General features: G+C 46.0%; 1 protein-coding gene across 3 annotated transcripts in view; it reads left to right on the top strand.

The window, feature by feature from the left end:
* Nucleotides 1-20,562: 20,562 nt before the first annotated feature.
* Nucleotides 20,563-22,226, top strand: part of CASK (peripheral plasma membrane protein CASK) — a 494,080-nt gene continuing 492,416 nt past the window's right edge. For all 3 annotated transcript variants that reach the window (XM_050187361.3, XM_055076094.2, XM_055076095.2), the window contains exons 1-2: nucleotides 20,563-20,661; nucleotides 21,398-21,475. In XM_050187361.3, the coding sequence (XP_050043318.3) occupies nucleotides 20,585-20,661; nucleotides 21,398-21,475 (155 nt within the window). In that variant the 5' untranslated portion in view covers nucleotides 20,563-20,584. The remainder of the gene's footprint in view (nucleotides 20,662-21,397; nucleotides 21,476-22,226) is intronic.

Raw genomic sequence — 22,226 nt, forward strand, 5'->3', positions numbered from 1 at the left:
AGATCAAACTTGTTTTCGCATTTTCCTTTATTTCTGTTTTCGCGCATGCATTTGTTCCTTTGTAAACGCTTCCACAGCACAACTGGTGGCCGTTTTTTTTTTATTGTACATCACCTAGAAGAAGAAAATAAACTATATAAAAAGGATGGTCCGGCAGTTTTGGTTGTGGTCGCCTCAGCTGGCGGCTTGAAGTCCTTGGGACTTTTTGTTTTTTCAACGGCGCTCACTCTGCTGCGCTTCTTCCAAGTTACCATGTTTGTTCACCGTCTGCTGTCAGGTAGGCCGCGCTCAGGAAAACAATTGCCTACCACCACGCCCGTCATTTCTTTCTTTTTTTGCGTTCTGGACAAGTTAGACAGTAGAGAAACAGTCCTTTGCGGGAGTTAGACAGTTCAGACGGCTTCCTTAACTTTTGTTTCGTTCATTTCATTCTTTCGTTCTTCTCCTAAAGTTGCTTCAAACCAAAACTTGAGCGCGCTAAGCTAGATGTTTTTAAGCATCCGTGCTACTTCCGCTGTTCTCGCGAACGAATTGCCTCTGGCCAAGAGAAAGTGGTAAAGCAACGTGACTTTTCTACCAACGGGGCGGTTAACAGCGTCATTAAAACTGGAGGTGTAGATCCTTTTTATTCCTGAAAGAATAACTGCCTGGTTCCTGCCTGTGAAACTCGGCGAACCTCTATTTTGTGACGTCGTTTAAGGGCATTCGGTAACGTTGTAGAAAGCGAGCGGCTCTAAACTACACGACCTGTATTTTGTTTGTTTGTTTCGAACTTTACATAATCATCGTATATGGGAACGCATTTTATGCTCGTAATGAACGCGGATTGTACGCTCTGCGAAGTAAATGACGCGAATCCTTTCCATTCGCGTTTGCTCTTCTCGTCAGTGTACGCCTTCTTTTGTTTTGGACGTTACCGTAATGATGTCATTAGGGACGTTATTTCCTTGCTGTCAAAGGGGGCGCAGAGGGAAGAGAGAAAGCGAAAGATACTTTCATCGTGCTTATTCCAACAAAATGATTCTGACAAAGCAAAGTGTATGCGAATTAAAAAAAACAATACTTTTTTTGTTTAAACAGAAAACGAAAGGAAAAGGCTGAAATGCGCAGACTTCAAGCACAGCCGGTGGTCGTTAAATTTGATGTCGCAGGTCAAGTCTGTTTGCTACTTATACATGTACCACCGTACGTTACAGAGTAATCGATAGCGCTCGCGTACACGTGAGTCCACAACCGTAATCGCCGCGCGCGTACAATCTGATTGTACGAAACTCTCTCTGCAGAATCGGCGACACCACAGGAAATTTTTTTGGATAGAGTACTCCCGTCTTGAGCCGGGGGGGGGGGGGGGGGGGGGTGATAGAACTTGATATTGATAACTCCGATAGTACGGTGAAGTGCAGTCGCTGCCAAAAACTAAAACGATGTAAGCGTGACAGTAGTTATCTCTCGTTTTTGTAGCAGAGTGGAGAAGCGCAATACCCTCCATGATTGCAAGAAAAAAGAAAGTATGTAAGCTCCATAAATTGTCCATTAAACGTTCTTCGTTGCTCTACATTTCTGTTTCACGACTTCATGTTGTACATAGTAATTATTTTCAGTGTGACTGCCGTTATCGCTCCTGCCAGATCCTGTCGAAGGCCTCGACGAGAGGAAATAAAATTTAACAGCCTGTTGTGCTCGAAACCCAACAGCATATCGAGCGCGCTGCAGGTTGGCTTTTTTTCTCCCGGGAAACGCTTCAAACCGACCGAGAAGGGCGCCGCGACACGCTTCATAGTCGGTTTTGTGGCTCAGAATCACGTAACATTGCGAAGCTACTCTTCACTCTATTTCCACACTCTTGCAGACGAAGGATGTACAGAAAGGATGCCAAGTAGTATTTATTTATTTCCAACTTGTCTTTTAGCTTTTATGTTCTAGATGTGGCGGAGGAAGAACGCGAGACGTTATTGGATGGTCTATAATCTAATTCCGCGCGGATGAAAGGCAAGGAGGCTCCGTGTTTGTACGCTGCTACCGCCGCTCACTTCTCTGCAGTCTCAAAGTAGCCCAAAATTTTATTCTCGTGTTTCTGCTCACCCTTCCGCAATCGCCGCTCGCCGAATGACTGTAGGGCGCCGTCGTTCCCTTCGCTCCCCTTCCCTATCTTCCTCTCCCTCCCGTCACCCTCCATCGCATGAATAGACACGTTATTACTCCATCCAGGCCACCTGCTTTCGGATCGTTCTTTTTTTTCTTTTCGGCCGCCATTTTGGCGAGGCTGCTGTACACGTTTTGAGATCGGTCCTTTAATCATTTGCCTATGCTCGCTCGTGACGTCGTGCCTTCGTCGACGACGAAGGCATTCCGTGCCTTCCTTCTTATTTATTAGCGCAGCTTCTTTCTTTCTTCCTTTTTTTGTGCGTATTTGTCTACGCGAGAACGTCTTTGTCGTTCCCTCCTCTGTCGGCGCCGAGAGGCGGCGGGGGTAATTAAAATAAGAGCTTCTAGTCCCCTTTTCTCGCTTCCCCAGTATACACAGCCCTGTTTTGATAAAGTCACTCAGGGGGCTGTAAAGAAGAGAATGGAGAAAGAAGAAAAAATGAAAGAAGGAAGAACAACGCTGCTTTGTTCAAATGTTCTAGGAGTTTGTTCATTGATTTTTTTTTTTCGTGTTCGTTTCTTATATCATGGATGCATTGCTCGGCTCTTTTGTCGAAGTTCGAAGTTCTTTATTCTCCTCCTCGTGTTCATGCCTCAAGCCGTGAAGACCAAAGAGAGAATCAGGTAGGCTGAAAGGGGCCACGCCGGCGCCGTCGATAGTGTCGTAAAAAGGGGTGGTTCGCCAGTGGAAGCTGGCACTACTCTAGTATTATACTATGCACTGTTTGAGTAGGCGGGCGTTGCTCCGGCCCTTCAGTTACGAGTTCTGTCTCCGGTTTCGTTTGCGTTTGCTTGTTTTCGCTTCAAGCTCTACGTTTAACAACGCTAAAGCATTCTCGCTGTTTGCTTCGGATCGGGCTCTTTCGCGAAGCAGACATTCAGCTGCGAGCCCATGTGCAGGCGACTTGTGCTAGTGCGCGCTCAAGTCGTTTCAGCCGCGTGCAGTTGCGCTGCACTCGCCATCTCTGCGCTACGGTTTCTCTCTCTCTCTCTCTCTCTCCACCCTTTGAAGTTGGCATTTCATTTCGGTGCGCACTCGTACGAGCGGATTCTCTCCTGTCTGTGCATATGCGAACGCACGTGCGTGCCTGAGCGGCCAGCATCTTCTTTTTAAATTCAATGCGCATGAACACCTATGTCCGGTATCTTTTATTTGTTTTCGTTTTCGTTTTCCTACGTTACATTTCTTTGTTTCTGTAGCTCACTTCCTGAAGTGCCGGCAGGTGTTGTGTCCCTTCCAGTGGCAGTTGCCAGAATAATAATAATAATAATAATAATAATAATAATAATAATAATAATAATAATAATAATAATAATAATAATAATAATAATAATAATAATAATAATAATAATAAAACGTATTGTTTTTGGCTTTTCCTCCAACCTTACTTATTCCTTGTTAAGGCCCCACGCCTTTGCGTTCTTTCGTTTGCTTATTTTTTAATCATGGGGAGCTGTCATCCTCAGGCCGAAGGATACAGCGATTGCGGCACATAGGCTCGAAACGCTAAGAAAAAAAAAATGAGTCCAGAATTCGACAAAAGCATAACGCGGAGCGTTGCTGTAACGATGTTAAGGAAGCGCTAGAAGTCTGAGAAAAGCAGGTCTCTGAAAGGCTTATGTAAGCGTTCCTTCTACCGTAGAGCGCTTCTATTCGAGCTTTACCCTCCGTGTCTCCTGCGCCTTAAAGCCTGTCCATATTGATGCGAAATGTGACGCTCGATGCACTCGTTGCTGCGCTCATATGTTTCGATGGCATTAGCGCTAACACGCGTCGTCGTCGAAAGAAAACGAAGCAAAAAAGGCAATTCTATATGAAAGGAAATAAAAAAGCTAGCGTTTTCCAAGAGTGCCCGGTAACTTTCTTTTCACATGCCAATGCAAATGCTAATGCGGAGCTTAGCAAGCGTGCAAGAAAAAGAGCGCTGAGAACCTCTTCCACCATGTGGGACGAAGACTTAAGTACGAGTGCTGAAGTTCTCTTCGCGGTAACAGTGTACGAAAACCGTGTAGGAACGACGCGTACGAAAGCTTGCGGCATGGTCTACTAATTGCTCTGCGCTGCGAAAAAAAAAAGGGGGGGGGGGGGGGGGGATCGTCTTCCGTTTTCTGCATACCGTTAGGCAACAAGAATTATTAACACTCCTTGTATGGCGTGAAACGTGCATTCAACTCAGCGATGCACCTTTTATGAAATGTCATTGTTTCCTATTCTTATATTTATTTCATTTATTGGCAGGTTATTTCGTTCCTTATTTCTACATTCTTTATCTTGTGTGATGATCCTTTAGTCTTTAAATCCGCTCATTGTTGCCATCAAATACACCCTACATTTACCTGACCAACACAGTCATTCCTGTGTTGCCAGGTAGGTCTCTTATTGTTTGTGTTTGTAGTCACTAGGCAATTTTTCTTAACCCGTATACTTAGATTCAGGTGCACATTAAAGAAGTCTAGGTGGTCCAAATTTCTGAAGTCCCCCACTACGTCATGCCTCATAATCAGATCCTGGTTTTGGCACGTAGAACCCCATACTTTAATTTAATTTTTCCTAAGTGCACTAAGACCAGGACTATATGATGTACTAGTCTATAATTTTAGCTGTTCTCGAGTTCCGTTTTATTTCTCAACATATTGCTGGTACCGTGAATGAATAGAATCGATAGAGAAACAAAAAGTCCTTGTTCCATCTAAAAACATTGCTTACTGCAGCCCTATCTCATTTGTTTAACACCTTACTTCTTTATGCGCATTATACTCATTGACTTAGTAATGATGTTTAAACGTATCGAAGCAATAGCTGCGTTGTGAGATATATTAGGTAAATTTACGACCACTTGGTTTCGCTAAGCTTCTCCTGAATATAAATTTACGAAATATTTAGCACCGTCCTCTTATGAGAGCGGCGGCGGCTTGGCATCGAACACGTGACATCGTGCTGAAGAAGGTAGCACTTTCACCACCGAGACACTGCTGGTAAGTGATGCTTGGTACTGTGGGCGAAGTTGGCAGATGATACGAGTTAACAAACGATGATAGGGTAAACGCTAGAAAAAAAAAAGAAACATTGCGTCGTTGCGACAGACATGCGCAAAATGTGTTTCTTAATTTTATCATCCCGAATAAGTTTGTTAAGCGTGTGTACGTTTGTAAATATGCCAACACTGGAGCGTTCAAAAAAAAAAAATTTCACGTCTCCCGACACAGTACATACTCGATAAAGCTAAGGTTGAACTAGGGTCGAGTGCATAAGATTCCTTTGTTGGGAAAGCAATGTTGTCCAGGCTACGAAAGAATACAAAAATAATAGTAAAAAAAGAGAAAGCCGAGACGAGAGTGAACTTGTTTGAGTAGCGGCTCGATAAAAAGGCTGCCAAAATTTGCATAAAAGGGCGTCGACCTGTACTGCTCAAAGGATGGCTGTGGGCCTAAAAATACGGTGGCAGAACCTCTTTACGCTTAGAACAGAAGCTGGATACGGCGGGTCGAATATGGTAATCGCCGCTTAACCTTCGGAGATTCTCCCTGCTGACCTCGGCGCAGGCTTCGTCGCTTAAGCACCTCGTTAGAACATACTCGTTGGAGCTGCTTGGAAGACTAGAAGAGAGAGCTTAGCTGTGGGAGGCAATTAATAATTGCTAAGCATATCGTGTCTCTTGGTTTTAGCTCTTACTAGACTTCGTTTTGTTTTCGTCGTCTAAGCTGCGTTCGCCAGTTTTGTCTGAGGTGGTCGGGGCAGAAGTAAGCACTCACGTGACACGTGTTTGCCGACCGCGTCAACCAGCGCCTTGCTGCAGTTTGAGAGCATTAATTTGCTCATATTGCGGACACTTAGCGTCATTGAATCTTCTGCCAGGTTTCTGCGAGATTCGAGCGACATGGTGGCTTGAGATGGGCTTAGGTCTGCAGTGAAAGTGTCTTGGTTTGCACTCGAACCACTGACTATACGTTGAACTGTGCTGAACGCGTCCACAGAGAGTTCGCACTGTGCGATAGCAAGAAGCCACCGGCTTGCATTTTCCTTTTGTTTCTCTTTTTTGAGGCGAAAGCCTTAAGTGGCTCGCTGCAATGGCTCATGCCTAAAAAACGCGGCTTCTAGTCGAGTGGCACAAAAATATCATCATCAGCAATGGCTCATATCGCCGTAAGGAAGCAAAGATGCGAGATAGAGAGAGAGAGAGATAAAAGGAAGGCAGGGATGTTAACCTGTCAAGAGTCCGGTCGGCTACCCTGCCCTGCGGGAATGGAGAATGGGAATAGAAAGAGAGAAAGGGGGGTAGAGAGACGTGCAAAGCTGCAATGGCTCATACCCACGTAAGCAAACAAAAAAAAAATGCAATGGCTCATACCCCATTAACGCAGAGACTACAAGCGCTCAGCAAAGGGAAGCGAGCAGTGCATACATTCATTGAAATCACCCACACAACACGCAAAAGAGCATGCGTTTCAATAAAGAACAAGGTCGAAACAAGCATCCGAACCATCATTAAAGCATCGCATACCCCCTAGGAAGTACGCTACGGCCGAGCATGCTTCCCGAGCGAGAAACGAGGCGTGACTTGCGAAGCTGTGCGAGCAGGCCGTTCGAACGCGAGTGCTGCTTTGCCTTGCTGAGAGTATGCAACGTAAAGTCGGAAGATGAACGTCGTCGGTGCGAGTTTGACCCCGCTACACGAGTGCTTGAAGCCGCAGCTAAGTGTCGAAAACGAACGGAAGAAGCCGAATTGCGAAAGCAATAACGCGGCAATGCGAGACGGCAACGTAGAGAGGAGGCCGAAGATCGCAGACAACAGCTTGCCGCACGTTTACGTCGGCTTGCCGCATGTTTGCTTCACAGTGCGGTTGGTTATGTCTCGAAAGAAGTCTGACCCCTCCGATCGTATCACTTAATGCATTACCAAGTGTGCAGCAGGCTTTCGCCTTCACGTGCTGCAGGAGTGCAACATGCGGCCGAACGCTCTTTTTCTGGGGGCCTTTGTTCTGTTATACTTGGTTATCTTCTCGATACTGTTGCCCGATATCGCAGCGCCTTTTTCTGTTCTTGGTGCCGCTTCCGGAAGCAGCGGCAGCCTGTGGTCAAATCTTTTTGTGTTAACGCTTACATTTGTTAATAATAATAATAATAATAATAATAATAATAATAATAATAATAATAATAATAATAATAATAATAATAATAATAATATCATTGGAACATTGCTGTACAAGGCAAGATAACAAATTACTTGGCCAGGAGTGTCAAATATGTGTGTTCATTACAACATTTGTTTGCTTCCGAGTTCTATTCTGTTTTGTTGTATATTTCATTTTAGCATACTTGGATATCACGCCGCTGTTATATGACGCCCATTAAAGTGATTCGTGCAGTGCCCTCTTAGACATCTGTTCTCTCTTCTTTTGCCTCTAGTTGTTGCGTCAAGCTCTTTAGCTTCACTTTTTATTCATGCCGTTACTTTATCAGCTGCGTTTGCTGCCGTTGAAGATGTGTTCATGGGGAGCACTATTCTCATCCCTTGGGACTTTAGTGATCTGTTATCCACCTTTGCCGTATTCACTGTGCAGGGTAGAAAACGTGTTGTTCGTCTTGACATACCTACGTTTCCTGTTTTCTGCCTCATTTAATTCTACTTTTCTATGACTGATGTGTAATGTTTTATTTCTGGCCTTTCAGCAAATTTTGGGACACGTCGCTTTCAGTTCTCTATTTTTCCGTTTAAGCATTCTTTTTTCATAAAAATGATATTTCTTTGCGTGGCTAATCACATCTGTTTCTGTAGTGACAGTGATTGCGCCTTTACTTCTAGGTTTTACGTTTCTGTATTCCTAGCTTGTTTTCATTATGGCAGGCTGCTAGGAAACATCGAATCAATTTCTTCTCGAAAAAATTGGGAGGACGCTTAAGCTTCGCCTCTAAGAGTGGAAAGCCATATCATTCCAAGATCCTTGATTGCTTCTCATGCTTCCCGGCAACTGCAGTTTATGTAACCGCAATGTTTACCGGGAAAACGCTGGCGGCGAACGCTTTGAACGAAGGCGAGCTTTCTAGTAAAAACGCTGCCTCTCGCATCGGCTGCGATGCGGCGGAGGCGAGCGTCATCTACAGGTGTTTGCAAGAAACCGGGCGCCTCTGGCCTTATGGCCTCTGAGATTTGCGCGAGCCGGCACGCGCAAATCTCGGTAGACATAGCTACTCTATGAATGGTATAAATGCTGGAAAAGGGGTTCGTGTTTGAGTTTTTCCGTAACGGAAATATTTTTCCTGGTATCTTCAAATTACAATCCGACGCTATCCTTTCTGTAGGTTGTGTTTAGGTTGTATTTTACGATTTTTCCGACGCATGCTACTTTGAGGAACTCAGTTAGTTGACTAACGTCTCTGCGCCAGACGAAGTTTCTGGGTGGTTGTGGTGCAGAATGATTTTTCGCCAAGCGACGTCCGACTCCGACATCGGATTTATTTTTGCGACACGGGACCGTTAACGCTATCACGTTAAAAACCCCTGCGCAGAACCTTTTTGCTTTCCCTCGGTGTACTTAGTATAGCAACGGTGCACGCTTTACAGGAGAAAAAAAAAGAACTCTTGGCGCGTTTGACACAACTGAGCCAGGGGGTTTCACAGCTTTAACAATTAGTCACTTCAACATATCACGATAGCAGTTATGTGGACACTCAAGGCACACTTCAGCCGTCGCCGTTGGTGCCGTCGTCGTCGTCGTGCAGTCCTAGCATCGACGGCGACGGAAGAATACAACGCCTCTAGAAAGTTCGGTGTGTTTGGCTGCAAAAAAATTACCGTTTGATCATAAGGGTGAAGCAATGAATGCGATAGCAACGTGAATATTACACGAAATGTAAGACTTGTAGCTGTAGTGGAAGTACGAATAGAATTAAACGTAAGCTGACTAAGTGAAAACAAGCTGTTGTGCTAGGGGTCCTCTGTTTCTATCCTGCCATCGGACTATTTCATTGATGTTTTTTAATTGACGCCAACGTCTTTTTTAGCGACTTTACCACCACTTTTCCGCATCGGGTATGCGTCATACCTCTTTCCCTGGCCGATCCCGGAGATTCTGCGCAGCCGCACTGATAAAACTACATCATGTTCAGGTTCGAGCTCTGTTATCGTTTCGCACTTTTAATATTTGAGTCTGAAAAAGTTTAAGATGAAAGGCATGCGCTGTCATTGATTTGTTTCGTGACATTTGTTTGCGGTTTGCCATTCTTGATATTCTAAGGAATAATTTTGTCAAGAGGACAAGACCTAGCATGAGCAACTTTAGTGCTAGAATGGAGTGGCAATATAACCTGCATATACCGCACGTCATATAGCATGGCGTGGCATATAGCATAAATATACCTAATATATTGGGAACCTCGTGGCGACGACTACGACGACGGCAAAATTCGCTTGGAGTGTCCGTATAATTGCTATCGCAATAAAAAAATTACCAACGATTACGATACTCCCTAATGCGAAATCACAATAGGGATGCACGCGGGCGTCTTGTCAACAACTGTATCTACTTTGTGGTTAAGCTAATGGGCCGATGTCTGGTGAAGAGAGGGGCTCTGCTGCAACATGACAGCGATTGAAGACTGCACACCTCGTTATACTTTTGCAACTGACCAATCTTTCCGGTAACTTTACCATCCACCGATTCGACAGAAATCATGCCTCGTGATTTTCGTTTGTTGAAACCGGTCAGGGAGGGCACTGTTTTTGGTTTTTGACAAAGAGGTAGAGGGGGCATTGCATACGAGGAAAAATTTGAGGTTCTTCCTTTTGTAATATTGTGAACTTTTCGCTTGCATCACCCTTGTTCGGGCTGTATGTTCCTGCTGAAATGTTCGTTTTAAACGCTGATTTTTTCGGGCCCCATTCAATCAAACATTTGGATATTATTTTTGAAAAGTGTAAGTAAAATTGCATGAGAACATTGCGCTTTAACTATCGTTCGCATGAAGCGCCTGTCTGTTCCTCAATCATCGTTAAAACAAAGAACCAAGAAAACAAGGCAAGTGGGAAAAACAACAGCAGCAGCAACAACAACAAGGTTTTGTGTTGCAGAGTGGACTAATTTTTCCTCTTTCAATGCATAATTTTCCAATTTTACTAAAAAATCCGCGTTTTCATCCGAATGTCATTCGAAGTCCGTTAGGCAGTAAATCTTGTGTCACGCTACATCACTCCACGCACTGTCGCCTGAAAGTACCCGCAGCGTACAGCTCAATTCTCCTTGCTTGCGCGAAATGGATGATGAGGCAATGTTCGAACGTGGGGAATTCGGCACCTACCGTTAAGGGTAGGACGGTGGCCGCGTGACGAACTGATGAAGCGACAGCCCAAGAAGTACCTCCTCTCAAGAAGAGGTGCATACAGCCCCGGTACTTCTCACGAATGTCCCAGAACCGGGTACTGAGAATGTGGTCGCAGTGTGGGAGCCCACTCGCGCGGACGAGATTCGGCAAACCCAATAGACTTAAGCAGTGCGATGTCTGAGTGGTTCTCCTCTTCGCGAGAAGCACGTTGCCGCTTGCTCTCCTTAGCTGGCCGTGGTTCAGCGATTTGCGACAGAGTACTCGGTGCAAACAGTGAGCTTGGAGGGAGTGGGTTTTTTTCACTCTCGCATCGCCTCTGCTGCCGCCTTCGAATTGGGGCCGGGCAAACATGTCGTCTTGCCAAGTGGCTCTCCTACCCGGTTTATTTCTCTTTTTTTTTTTTACGACCGGCAAATCACTGAGTGCGCGCGAGGAAGTACGTGTGGGTGTCTGCGGTAGCAACTGTGTGTGCCATCCACTAATCCGAGCCTACTGGCGAACGGCACGTATTTCTTGCCCTGCTTTTCGCCATGCGGCTAGACTGCAGCACTGCCGGAGTGCAGGCTGAAAGACGCCTATGCTTTTTTGTCCGTGGCTAAAGGCGTCCCACGCGGTGCGCATCTTATCACAGCCGTACGCGCAGTGGTGTGCAATCCGCCGCTCATGGACTCCGAAGGACGAAGAGACAAAAAGAACCAAGGGGGAACGTGTCCCGAACCGCCTCCTTACACCAAATCAGACTGTATAATTCGTGCTTTATAAGTAGAACTTGTTGCGGTTCAGTATCCTATCGCATTGCGGGTAGCCGTTTCAGAGGTGCACCGTCACGTCTAAAATAGTTCCTTTCCAGCGCCAACGATCTCTTATTCTTAATAAAGCATTTAGTTTTCTTTTCCAGGACCTTGTCAACAAAGTTATTTGTCTGTTTGTCTGTCTACGAAGCCCTTTTCTACATCACTTTAAACTCTGAAAGTTCTACGTTCATCAAGCGTAGGAGGGGCTGCGGACTCAACGGCTCCATGTCGTCAGCCTCCCGTCGTATACTTGGTGAAGAACCCCCTCTTAGCCGTGGTGAAAGGCGCCTTTGTGTGCACTACACCGTGTCTTCTGCTGTTTATCGGAAGAATCATAACGACAAGCTTATGGCTGTTGCACTGGCTTTAAATAGTCAGACACAATTGAATATTATATTGCCTGGTGTTTTATTTTTAGATTGCTTGCTTTTTAGCCCGCCTTATTTTTTTTTTTTTTTTGTGCAGTTTTCATTGCCACCAGCGTGGTGAATTATCCTAGCGCGTACGAGGATAATGTTTTGAGGGAACAACAACAGTATCATATGGGTGTAGCTTATGTAGGTTGTAAACAGACATGGAGGAAGCAAATAACTAGAAGGCAGCCTCATGAGATAAAGCTGAATTTAAATAAGACGTCGGCCCAACACGTGATCATATCACGGCAACTTTTTGTGTCTCCCACCACCGCGCTGCCCGGGCTCAGCGCATGATCTGTCATTAAGAGAAGATGTGCGAAAGCAACGTACGGCTGCCGCGTTCACAGGTTACATTGGAACGAAGACAATAAATGCATGCATTGCAATTAGCTATCGAAGTTGCAAAAGCATATCAGGAAAAAATGTGCACAGAGCTGTTGGCAAACCACCCATACTGGGCCCACTACGCCGAGAGCAGAGTCACGCGTTGGGCAGTCTTTATTGCGATATCAGTTATGTGTACACTCCCGGCGCATTTCTGCCGTTGTCGTCGTCGCCGTGATGTCCCGCAAAGTTCAAGGGCGGTAACCTCGTCGCCGCGCGCCGTATGCTGTATGTGCGAGTGCAAGCGTGCGAGGGTGAGCCCACAATGGTGACTCGATCTCGCACAAGCAAGGAAACAAAGCGGGTAGTAGGCGTGCCGCCTTCCGTCGCGCACGAGGCACCGGGAGGCAGCGAGAGAGGGAGGGGGGAGGGCGTTCTACTCCGGCGGCGGCTGCGTATGGCGCGGCCGCGCGGGCCCTCTCTTGAAAGCGATCGGCGAGGGGGACAAAGTGCGCCCAGTGCTGATAGCTTCAAGTGCACAGTGCTCTCACCGCTTAATTCGCGTTGAAACGAGAGGCAGCACGAAGGTGAATTCGCGCGCTGCTGCTGCCGCGCTTACTCACTCCCGTGTTTTGACAGTGGGTGTGCGCGTTCATCGAGTGAGAGGTGCTCATGTCTGCTTGCGCACGTGGCACTATGCTTGTCAATTTAGTTAGTAAGTGAATGTTTAGAACTTTATACGGCCGATAAAAATGCTATCCTTACTTTGTAGAGCTACATGTCTGCGAATTTGCTATCGTAATCGATGCTCGCGACTTTTTTAGGAAAGAAAAATTGAAGGGAAGGCTGGCGGCTTGACGCAACGCTCCCTCCTAGTTTCTTTCCTACCTCCTTGTGTACCGGGCATCCTACTAGAACAGCTGATGCATTCATTCGTAAAAAGATTTTTTTCTTTTCCCGACTATCATGCTTCTTTCACTTTATTGGGGCTTTGTTGACACCGCTGTAGTAGTTAAACTTGTACAGCTCTGCCTTTCTCTCTTTCCTTCTTTCTTTCTTTCTTTCTTTCTATGTATGCAGTAGCACGATATTGCTGCTGCTTAGAGCAACACTCACTCACTCTGAAAGAAAGAAACAATCATGTCAATTGGCGCAAATCACTGCCCTAAATCTGCACTTCTTGATTATTTATCTTCGCCTGTAACCATAGCATCAAAAGAGCTCGGGTGCATATTGCATATTACATGAGTAGAAACAGCAACCAATTACTTATTATGCCCGCCTACTTTCTGAGGCGTCGCCGACCGCAGTGGTGGTAGAAATCTGTGCGACGTTGTATTGTCACAATGCCAGAACGTAAGAAGACGACACGCCTTCGTGCTGAGAGCAGTCGGGAGGCTCAATACTTTTTGCTTTTTTTTAAAAGACGAAGCTGTTAGCCTCTCAGCGGTCGGCATTTTTCGTGTCCACATCCGCTAGCAAAATGTGAGCTGATCCCAGCAACAGTGTAGGCCAGGAGCAGTGGCTCGTACCCCCGTAAGGCAGAGGCCTCAAGCACTCAGCAAAGTGAAGCCAACAGTGCATACACCCTTTGGAATCACGCATACAACCGATACAGAGGCACAAATGTTTCAGTAAAGAACAAGCAGAAAACAAGCATCCGAACCACGTAATTGATTATAAGGCGCTCCCGATAACAGTGCGAAGCCCGTTGCGCTCTCCGCATACGTTTCGTTTCCCGGTAAAGATTACTGTTGCGCACGCTGCCGCAGTGACGGTAGCTTGGGGGAGTGATGTCCCTAGCCTTTCGTATATAAAAGTACCAGCCTAGCAACTGATTTCATTGTTTTTGCAGCACCCCTACAGGCGGCGGCGTGCTGTCAAAGTTACAGTTCTCCCATTACTACCGTTACTCTAAATTACCATTACTACCATTACTCTAAAGCAGTAAAGCATTACACCCCCCCCCCCCCCCCCCCCTCAGCAGTTGTAGTAGTGGTTTTCAACAGCTTCGCTGGACGTCTAATTACGCAGGGCCGGGATGGCGAGTCATGTTTTTTTCTCATGATGGCTTGTGCAGGCGAGCGGCGGAATATCACTAGGCAATGTTTAAAGCCGCTTGAGCCGTTTTTGTTTTCCACCATTTCAAAAGCCTGCATCGCTCATCGATGAGTTTCTACTCCCTGCGTGAGACCAGCATGTGGGCCGTGAAGAGGAGTTCGTGGCAATGTGGTAGCGTTCTTCGCACCACGGAGAGAGGCTGATTTCCGCCGAGGAGGAGAGTGGGAAAAAGAGGGGGGAAGGCGTTCATTCCGCAAAGTGACATTTCACCAATGGCGACCCACTATCATACATAACCAATTTGCCGAACACCAGCTATCTGGTTTGGCCTTAGTACATTTAAAACTCTTGCCTTTAACTCAAACACACGCAGGAATGACACACACTTTTTTCGATATGTACGCTTTCCGGATATAATCTGGAGTGTGAGCAAAAAACTGTTACTGGTAAAAATGTTTGTGATCAATACTACAGAATTATGAGCACTTTCTTACTGTAACAGCCCTATGATTGCACTGAGCGCCTGTACTGTCGTCATCGTATATGGAAATATTAAAGTTCTCTGCTCTCATGCATGAAATTCAAGGTCGTCGTATTCCATACGTCCGCGTCTGCCGACTGAAGCAAATGCTCCTAGCAACCGTGACATCCGCGCAAAGAAAAGAGGAGCACAGTAAAGCAGAGACAATTAATGTTCCTCTTTTGCGCAGTGAGATCCGTCTGCTTCTGAGACAGATATCCTGTTACCTCAGCAAAACTACCCGGTTTGATCAGCAATTTAAGAACACTGAGTCATACTTTATTGACCCCTGTATAAACCTTAAAACCCATGTATAAATCCATGTAATTCCGTCAAATTCGAGAGGAAACAGAAAATTCGAAACATCGGTGTACCGCCTGCAGCTTGGTACTGCATTTACGCAACGCATTTTTATACAGGATAAAGCGTGCCTCCAGTCCGCAGTGTTCTTGTGACTATGCAGACCAAGATGTGCGACATCTCCTCGAGTGCACTAAATATGATTCACCACGAAATCAATTGCAAGCAAACTTGTTACCTTTAAATAGAAGACCTTTCAGCCTAAAGAAAGATACTTCTTCCATGGCCAACCGTGGGCCTTCAGAAAAGAACACGTCTTGAACACGAAGGGTATTGCAAGTGAATTTCTTACCTTTAGCCAAAAGACCCTTCACTCTAAATAATATATTTGGTCGATGGCCAACAGTGGGCGTTCAGACAAGAGCACGTCTTGCTTTGAAAATGTTTTTCGAAGAGGCAAACATTTTGGGGAAGTATAAAATTTCAGTTTATTCTAATAAGCGAAATGAGTCATGTAAGAGTGTTCAAAATTGATTTGTGTGGTAATCGTGTTCTTTTTGCGCTATGTGCAATTACTTGTGTTCGGTGTTTTGGCTATTCAAAATATTTGACTTTATATATGCGCATGTGCGCTGAACTCATGCATAAAATTTTGCCATTCATGTGCTGTTGTACTGTATACTGTTCATTCGTCTGGTGTTCTACCCAGTGCCATATTTTGTGACACTATTCTCCCTTCTCGCGCAAGTTTTTTTCTTTTTCTGAGTGAAAAACAGTAGCCAGTGCCGTCATAAAGGCGCCAAGCTCTCCTCTTATTCATTTCGATAAGAAACAAAAAGGAGCAACGCGTTGAACGCCCATGAATGGAAGGAAAATGGCGTGTGCGCTAGGGAAACGGGGCTGCGTGACTGCGAAGCTGTTCCTTCAATTTCGTTTCCTAGCTTCTCCTGGAGTGTTCAAGGTCGCAGCCAAAATCGATGTCAGCGCGCTGGTCGCGCCGTCTAGTGGGCGGATGTGGAGGTTCAACCGGTCGATGGTTCCATTCCATCGGCAGACGGCGTGGCAGACGTCTGAGCCTTGAAGCGCGTGCTTTTCAAACTTTGCTCTCGCGGAGGAGCATCTCAGCGCTTTCAATAAACGCGGCTTTCGCGCTTTTCCGTCTGCTGACAGGTTGCTATAGATTACATATATAGTAAAGTATTGACTCCCCCGGTGCATCATCGTAATGCGAAGCGCCACCGCTGTTATGTAACGCACTAAACATCGTGCGCTACATAACAAAACATGCAGAAAATTAAAGCAATGTTTAACAGTCTCCGAAGGGAACAGCAGTTTACGATAGGCAGCGAGGCACTGGAAGTGGTAAGAGAATACATCTACTTAGGACAGGTAGTGACCGCGGATCCGGATCATGAGATGGAAATAATCAGAAGAATAAGAATGGGCTGGGTTGCGTTTGGCAGGCATTCTCAGATCATGAACAGCAGGTTGCCATTATCCCTCAAGAGAAAAGTGTATAACAGCTGTGTCTTACCAGCACTCACGTACGGGGCAGAAACCTGGAGGCTTACGAAAAGGGTTCTACTTAAATTAAGGACGACGCAACGAGCTACGGAAAGAAGAATGATAGGTGTAACGTTAAGGGATAAGAAAAGAGCAGATTTGGTGAGGGAACAAACGCGAGTTAATGACATCTTAGTTGAAAAAAAAAGAAATGCGCATGGGCAGGACATGTAATGAGGAGGGAAGATAACGATGGTTATTAAGGGTTTCGAACTGGATTCCAAGCGAAAGGAATCGTAGCAGGGGACGGCAGAAAGTTAGGTGGGCGAATGAGATTAAGAAGTTTGCAGGGACAACATGGCCACAATTAGTACATGACCGGGGTAGTTATAGAAGTATGGGAGAGGCCTTTGCCCTGCAGTGGGCCTAACCAGGCTGATGATGATGAAACATCGTGCGACTTAATCGTCACAATCTGCTCCCCTCTGTTGCGCCAACTCTTTTTTTTTTTGCGTGTTGGCCTCGAATCACCACAGTTCACGTGAATTCAACACGCTGTTGTGGCATACATGTAAACGTGGCTTGCCGCACCCCGTTACGTCAAAAAAATATTAAATTCTGGAATTTTACGTGCAAATACCACGATACGATCACGAGGCATGCCGTAGTGGGAAACTCGGGATTAATTTGACCACCTGGGGCTTCTTGGACGCACACCCAATGCGCGGCACACGAGCGTTTTGGCATTCCGCTCTCGTTGGAACGCAGCCACTGCGGCCGGGCTTAGAACCCGCGACGACCTTAACCTTAGCAGCGCAACGTCGTAGCCACTAAGCGACCACGGCGTACCCCAGTTACGTACTGAGGCGGGTACCGCGAATGCAGCTTTGGGCTCGCGTTATTAAGCTGTATGCAAAGCGGACGCATATTGTGGTTCGCCCTGAACGTGTGAACCCTGCTTACGGCGGCTCTTGCAATACGGGGCCAGGTAAGACTTCCTATACTGAGGAAAAAGGCATTCTACAGGCGCCCACAGCATGCGATGGGACCCGCATTTGTTGCGCAATCTTGAGAGCCCGCCCATCTTTTCTCTGCTCCGAATCCAGCGTCCTTTCGAATTAAATATTTCTTCGTTATTCTCAATTGTCAGGCTCCGACCCGTCAAAAGGCACCTTTAATTCTTGCTGTTATATTCAACTGACGGTAACCCAGGACAAACCTTGCTCGGCCTGCCGCGGTGGCGAAATGGTTATCGCGTTAGCACGAGGTCGTGGGTTTGATTCCTGGTTGCGGCAGTCATGTTTAGCTCGGTGTGAAATGCGGGAACGCTCGGGTATGTAGATTTATCTGCTTGCAAAGAAACCTTATCCAGTCAAAATCAATCCAAAGCCCTTCAAACTATGCTGTCCCCCATAGCAGCAGTGTTGTGTTGGGACGTCAAACCTCGCGAATACGTCAATCGATCTTGCTTGAAATGTTCGCAATCGTGTCCACAATTTACGCATGTTTGTCGGTTCCACGTTTTTTTTGTGTGTGGACGCTCGCCACCAATTAGCCAATGTACGCGTTTTGTTTGTTTCAACGCGTCTGCATTGTCAGTGGGTTACGAATCACATTTCCTGTCTGTCATTATGTTACATCGGGCCCTTCTTTAACACATGGTTAACAAAACTGTTTTGTACGCAGGCTGGACGATATAACTGTTGTTTCATGGATCTGTGACTGAAAAATGCGAGAATGTAGGAGAAACATTTCTGCTGTCACGTATAATCTGCGCACTCCAAGGCGTTTGCGCCACCGATTTCTAATGCTATATACGTGTATCGCAAGTCGGTATGGTAAAACCAGCTTTGTTGCGATGACAGTACGTCTGGTGGCGTTGCGGAAATTACCAAACCTACTCCTGAGAGGCTTGACGTGACGGCGGCACAATGCTTCAGTAATGAAACAAAAATTGGTACAGCAACAACAACAAAAGGACGCTAAGCGTTGGCCTTTGCGTGTATGTGCGCGCGCGTGTTCTTATGTGCTCTTCATGTCATTTCTGTATAGGCAGGGTGCTGGTAGATAGGGTCTGACTGGAGAGGTTGGAATCCGGAGACCTCCGGATGCCCCTTTTGCTGCTATGCAAAAACATCAATTTGCTTTAAAAATAAATATAAAAAAAATTAAGTTATCGGGTTTTACGTGCCAAAACCACTTTCTGATTATGAGGCACGCCGTAGTGGAGGACTACGGGAATTTCGACCAGCTGGGGTTCTTTAACGTGCACCTAAATCTAAGTACACGGGTGTTTTCGCATTTCGCCCCCATTAAAAAATAAATATGGAGAATAATAGCCATAATGAGAAGTATACCTTAGCACATGCAAACACTAACAGATGCAAGGGTTAAAAAAAAGGAAATGACGAAACATCAACATCGAAGACTAGTGAATGCATGAAATCGCCCTTAGTGTTTTAAGCATATGTCCGTACTTACAGAAAGGTTTTTCACTTCACTGCGACCCATCCTTTCTAAGCTGCTAACTGTCCATAGTTCTAGTATCGTCCCACGTGACAAATGATGATTGCCCAGAGGCGTAGGATTAATGCGCAGTTGCCACATGGGACATATATGGTGCAGTCCAACAACACGTGGCCTATGTGCTCGCCCACCCCTCCAAATGCACACGACGCGGAGTTTGCGCGATGGATGTTAAAGAAAAAAAAAGTGCTTCGCGTAGGCAACACCAAAGCGAGAGCTGCTAAACAAGGTTTTCCACGCGCCGTGGTATCCTCACACAAATGCCGAAATTCAGTCCAGGGTCTACCGCATGCAAAATTGGTCTCTTGGATTCGACATCGAACCATACTACAGGCGGTATTCGACCCGAGACTTTTTGCAATATCTTTTTTAACCTCGTTGCTCAACAGCAGCGGAATTGTGCATCTTTCTCTGTGTTCGTGTGCACGTTCTGCCGATGGGTCCTCTCGCTCGTTTCCCAATCGTGAGTGTGCAATTTCTGTATATTCATTAGAAAGTTAAACGTTGCGGGAAAGCCGGCGGCGAAAGTTGGCAGTATTTTCAGTATCACCAAATTAATCAAGCACTAATTAACCACTTTTTTTTTCTTTTTCGAGTGATACCTGTGCATCGCTCTCTGCCTGATGCGAGCGCGCAATTTTGCCACTTCCCTGCAGGGGTCCCTTCAGCGTGGTGCGTCGCTGTGTTCACAAGACGACGGGCCAACAGTTCGCCGTCAAAGTCGTCGACGTTGCCAAGTTCACCTCCTGTCCCGGACTCGGCACAGAAGGCACGTCTTGTTCGCTCCTTGTGTATAGAGATGTCCTATGGCGCTAGGAAATCTGAGAAGCTGCGGGATGCCCAACACTTTTGGTACCCGGAGAGCGCTCCGCGATTGCACATGCCATCCTCAAACCTTTTTTTTTTTTGAGCTTATGAGACAGCTCTTTATCTATAAAGCCCAAACCAAACCAAGGGCAACGCCTCGAGACTCCAGCATTTCGTCAGCTAATTTTAACCACGGCGTGGCTTGTTGTTGTTGGGGGTTCGCGTGTGATCACCGCATACGCAGTTCCTCGCGAATTGTTCTGATCCACTGCCACCTCTGACAGTATTTACCGCTTTGTGCAATCTCGAACATTTCGGAGAGCATGCTTGTACTTTCGTGAGCCCCCGCTCTCTAGATCGTCATTATCGTGTTGTAGTCTCGCATGCGTAAAATTCTTGGCAGGGCCCGGCAGCTTAGTCAATCTTTTTTTTATTTGGTGAGCACCTGTATGAATTGCAAATAAGCCTAATTGCTCTTCGAATTTTCCGTGTAACTGACGAAGCACCTAAGTAAGAGCAGGAAGGCGGAGGTCGTTACTGTGTTTTATCTGAGTCACTTGCGATATCATTGTACTGTGGTATATCTGAAAAATAAACTCCTCAAGCTGGGTTCACACGGTGTCCCGAATGCTGCGGACGAGCATGACGTCTCCGCGCTGTAGCCAATCGCACCGCTTGAAGCTTGTCTGTGGCGCCCTGTTGCGGTGACGTTGAGCGTCACGTCATGCTGATCCACGGAATTTGGGCGGTCGTGTGCATTCAGTCACTGGTGTTGCACAGAACCGTGTGGAAATAACTGACATGTATATTTCTTTGCTTTGTTTCTTCATTATTTACAGACTTAAAGCGAGAAGCCACCATCTGCCACATGCTCAAACATCCGCACATTGTTGAACTTTTAGAAACGTACAGCTCCGAGGGAATGCTCTACATGGTGTTTGAGTAGTAAGTACACCGTTCGCATTTCTCGTAATATAATTTTTGTATTGCACCCTCTCCAGTTCGCACAGCTGCTTGCATAATAAACTTGTCAACACGGCAAGAAGCTTCCTGACTCAGCGCGAACTTGTATGCTTGTGATGTAGTGACAGTAACTGTACGAGCGAACTTTCTTATGTGTTTTGATCGTTTGGTGCTTCAGATTTTCTGATACTGGTACTACAAGGACTGAAAGTATCGCTAGACTACAGATATAGATTAAAATTTTGGAGATTAGGGAGCTATCACGTGTGCATTGAAACTCTCAGAATTTTAATTCTTATTGTTTTTCTTACTTTAAATCTTTTATAATACAAAAAAAGACTGGTTATTAGCTACGCGACGTTCACTTATTTTAGGGATCACCTCAGTAATGTATGGGCACTCGCCGGTACCAGTAGTCATTTGAATTAGGTAATTTTCTTCCCTTCTTTCCACTACGTTTTATGAGAAGTTGTGTTTATCACTTGCACGTATTTGTGCGAGTGAGAGTCACAACTTTTCAGAAAGCGCGTTCACCCAGGTAAGTTGGCTCTGTGTGCCCCGGCAACTCTGCTGTGGCACGAGCCAACGGCGTGTGACATAAGCTGCATGCTTGACAGCAGTTAATTGACACTATCTGCATCTTCGGTGTTTTGCTTGCGTATATTAAGTTTAACGTAGGGATACTAACACGGCACATTTTCTTTCTTATTTGTTCCAGTATGGAAGGGGCAGACTTGTGCTTTGAAATTGTGAAAAGAGCCACCGCAGGATTTGTGTACAGCGAAGCTGTGGCCAGGTAAATTACTCGCGTTTCTTTTTTTTTTTTTTTGTTGCATCGCTGATATGCACGTGTGTGAAGTATGCCGACCATATGAGTTGAAATACGAGAAAAGAAAAAAAAAAAAGCCAATCGCCTAGCGCAGCTGTTCTGAAAGATTTAGCCGTCACTGGGCCTCTTTGATTATTCATTCCGGATAGTATCGGGCTGCCCGAGGCGGTGCTTTCAGCCAATGAGCGTTGAATATGCAGCCTTTCGGACAGTCCGGTATTCTCAGGGACGGATAATCGAACAGGCCCAATGACTCATTCACCACCCTCACATGGCACACGCCAATTGGCATACGGGCCATAATATCCTCAGGCTGTATCCGATTACAATCTGTCAGATGTATGCTTGCAAACCGCTTGTATGTAATCGTTAATGAAAAGGGGACGCTACGAGCCAAAAGGAAAAAAAGGCGCTGACGTTAAGTTCAACTAAAGACAGCAAAAACCTGTGGTCTCCTTCAGGACCAATCCAGCTTTCCTTTAAATCCTCGGGAAAGCGGAGTTCATAACTTCATACACCGAGCCTCACCAAGCATTTCAGTTGCTCTTTCGATAAAACAATAACGTCAGTGGTGGTTCTCTCCAGCGGTGCGTATACTCATGAGGCTCTGCTGATGGCATTTTGTTAACCGCTGCCTTGCGGTTGTAGAGCGCCATAGCATTGCGCGGAGCGCCACCTGGTGTCGCGACTCAATGCAGTTGCTTGCTGCGCACGTACA

The sequence above is a fragment of the Dermacentor andersoni genome, chromosome 2, assembly GCF_023375885.2.
Source record: "Dermacentor andersoni chromosome 2, qqDerAnde1_hic_scaffold, whole genome shotgun sequence".
In the NCBI taxonomy this organism is placed as follows: Eukaryota; Metazoa; Arthropoda; class Arachnida; order Ixodida; family Ixodidae; genus Dermacentor; species Dermacentor andersoni.